Consider the following 2611-nt stretch of genomic DNA (forward strand, 5'->3'; position numbering starts at 1 on the left):
GGGTGGGGGAGGAGAGAGATAGAGAGAGAGAGGAGTGGGAATGGGGATGTGACGGGAGGGGATGAGGGAGGGAGGGGTAGGGGTATGGATCGGGTGATCGGTCCCGTGGTGATGGTGGTGGTGGTGGTGGTGGTGGTGGTGGTGGTGGTGATCGGTCGGGTGGCTGGCTGGTGGTGATGGCACTGCCTGTTCTGCAGACAGTGGAGCGGTGGCGTGGCGGTGATAGTGAAGGTGAAGGTGGCTACTTATCTCGGCTGGTGCAGATAGGTCAGGGGACAGACATGTCATACCGCAATGTTCGAGGTACGTACATGCGCAGGGGGGGGGCAAGTGCCATGCCATGCCATGCCATGGGTGCGGTAAGGGGGGTTTGGCATGGCAGGGCATGGCATGGTTTTGGCGCCCAACGGGACTCACCACCACCACCACCACCACCGACATGCATGGACACACGTGGGCGTTTGCGGAGCGGAGACGACAGACTTTACAGAAATGATGCGCGCGCTCGGGTATCCCGAGGCTATCTCACTGGAGGCCTTCCGCTACCCCAACTTTATTCTGGTGTCGGACGTGCTGGTGTGGCTGGTGCGGAGGTACGACGCGCACGCACAGATTCCGACAGACATCGAGACCGAGAGCGACCGCGAGCTGTTTCTCACCGCCGTTGTCTCGTTCATGTACAAGCAGGCGCGGATCAAGCTCAACCCGCGCAAGCTGTTGATGGCCGACGGCTACGCGGTCAAGGAGCTGCTCAAGCTGGCGTCGCTGCTGTACAAGGCGTCCAAGGTGGTGGCCAAGGCCGGTGGCGACGCGCTCGCCGCCATCGTCCTCCCCCGCTCCCGCAAGGTATGGCCGATGACGTGCGCAAGACTAGGGCACTCGCCTCGGAGCTCACCAAGCTCTCGGCCGAGCTTTTCGACCTGCTGGAGCGTGAGGAAGCGCTCCGCTCGTCGCGCACATCGGCCATCGAGCGCAACCTCGACATGGACGCGCTCGCCAAGTCCATCCGCGCCGCCGCCGCTGCCGCCAAGCAAAAGACAGACGCCATTCTCGAGCGCTTCAAGTCACTCTCATCCGACGAGGAGCACCTGCGCAAGAAGATCTCCAAGAAGGAGGATGAGCTCGCCCGCAAGGGCCAGCGCATGGACGACCTCAAGGGCCAGCGCCCGGCGTACATGGACGAGTACGAGCAGCTTGAAACGAGCTCCGCCACCGCTACGAGTTGTACCTCGAGCGCTTCCGCAACCTCTCATATCTCGAGCAGGAGCTCGACAGCTACCAGCTCAAGGACGCCGCGCAGTTTGACGAGGCCGCCAAGTCGCTCGAGGCCCTCCGCACCAAGCTCCACCGCGAGGAAGAAGCCCGCATACTCGGGGATGACGCTGAGCTCAGCGACGACCATCCGACGGGCTCGCCCTCGCACCCTGCCGCTCAAGTACGCGGCTCGTTTGCCGGCGGCGACGACTCGTCGTCGTCCGGCGGCTCATCTATCGGCAGCGACGACGAGGACTCTGACTTTTAACTGCCCGCTGTCATAACACTACGCCCAGCTTGCAATGCCCGACGTCACGCTGGTAATGAGCGCCTCACCGGCCTGGCCGGTCCGATTGGCGGCGCCGGCGTTGCCCGGCGACATAAGCACGAGCTTGGTCGCCTGCACGAAGGCAATGGTGTCGGCCTCAAACGAGAGCCCAGTATCCGACTGTAGCATCTTGATGGCGTCGACGACAAAGGTGAGCTGCGACTTGATTTCCGCCGCCGAGAGGTGCAGCGATGAGCAGAGCCGCCGGATGCCTTCGGTGCACGAGTCAGCGACAGACTTGACACGCGAGCGCCGGGCCTGGACCTCGCGCGACTCGAATGAGTTGCGGAGGACGTCGAGGTCGTCGGCCGTGGTGTGCGGCGACGGCGCAACAGGTGCCTCGCCTGCCGCCGCCGCGGGTGCCTCGGCCGCAGCGAGATCCTCCAGGTCATGCTCTGCAGCCTGGAGCTCCGCGAGCATCGCCGCGTGCTCAGCAGCCTTGGCCGCAGCATCGGCTGCTTTCTTGGCCGACTTTTTGGCCTTTTTGGCCGCCGCCGCCTCGGTCGCCGCCTCGTCGAGAGCCGCGTCGCGCTCCGCAGTGAGCTCCACGATCCGCGCCTGTGCCGCCTCCTTCTCGGCCTGGAGCTTGTTGATCAGCTCCAAGCGCTCCGCCGCCACCGTCTTGACCTCCGCCAGCTCGCTCTCCAGCCGCGCCGTCTGGTCCTCTACGGCAGAGAGCGAGAGCTGCGCTGCCTCGGCCTCCGACTGCGCCACCGCCAGCTGGTCCTCCAGCGCAGTCACCCGCGCCTTGCTTTGCTGCAGCTCGCGCGCAGCTCGAGTCACCTCGGCGCCATCCGCACTAGCATCAGAGCCTCCGCGCGCCTCGGCCTCTTTCAGCTGCGCCTGCACCGCCGCGATTCGCAGCGCTGCCTCCGCCTTGGCATCCTCCAGCTCTGCAATCTTGCCCAGCGCCGCCGCATGTGCCTGTGCCAGCGCCTGGTGCTCGGCAGGCGAGACTGTGTGTGCACCAGCGCTTGCTTCGCCGACGCTTGCGCCTGTGCCCGCGCCCCCGCCCGACTCGCTTGCTGA

At 65.3% G+C, this 2611-nt stretch overlaps 2 protein-coding genes across 2 annotated transcripts in view; one reads left to right on the plus strand and one right to left on the minus strand.

Annotated features, from left to right (window-relative positions):
- Nucleotides 1–246: 246 nt before the first annotated feature.
- AMSG_05853 (clusterin-associated protein 1) lies at nt 247–1522 on the plus strand (the record flags this gene model as incomplete). Its single annotated transcript, XM_013901795.1, has 4 exons — nt 247–303; nt 482–825; nt 870–1183; nt 1276–1522. Exons 1-4 carry the CDS (start codon nt 282–284, stop codon nt 1520–1522), a joined length of 927 nt encoding a protein of 308 aa, XP_013757249.1. The 5' UTR covers nt 247–281.
- An 18-nt stretch (nt 1523–1540) lies between these two features.
- Nucleotides 1541–2611, minus strand: part of AMSG_05854 (ankyrin domain-containing protein) — a gene marked incomplete at both ends in the record, with an annotated part of 4150 nt that continues 3079 nt past the window's right edge. Inside the window, one exon of the mRNA XM_013901796.1 lies at nt 1541–2603. Coding sequence (XP_013757250.1) covers nt 1541–2603 — 1063 coding nt within the window. The remainder of the gene's footprint in view (nt 2604–2611) is intronic.

The sequence above is a fragment of the Thecamonas trahens genome (genome assembly GCF_000142905.1).
Source record: "Thecamonas trahens ATCC 50062 unplaced genomic scaffold supercont1.27, whole genome shotgun sequence".
Taxonomy (NCBI): domain Eukaryota; order Apusomonadida; family Apusomonadidae; genus Thecamonas; species Thecamonas trahens.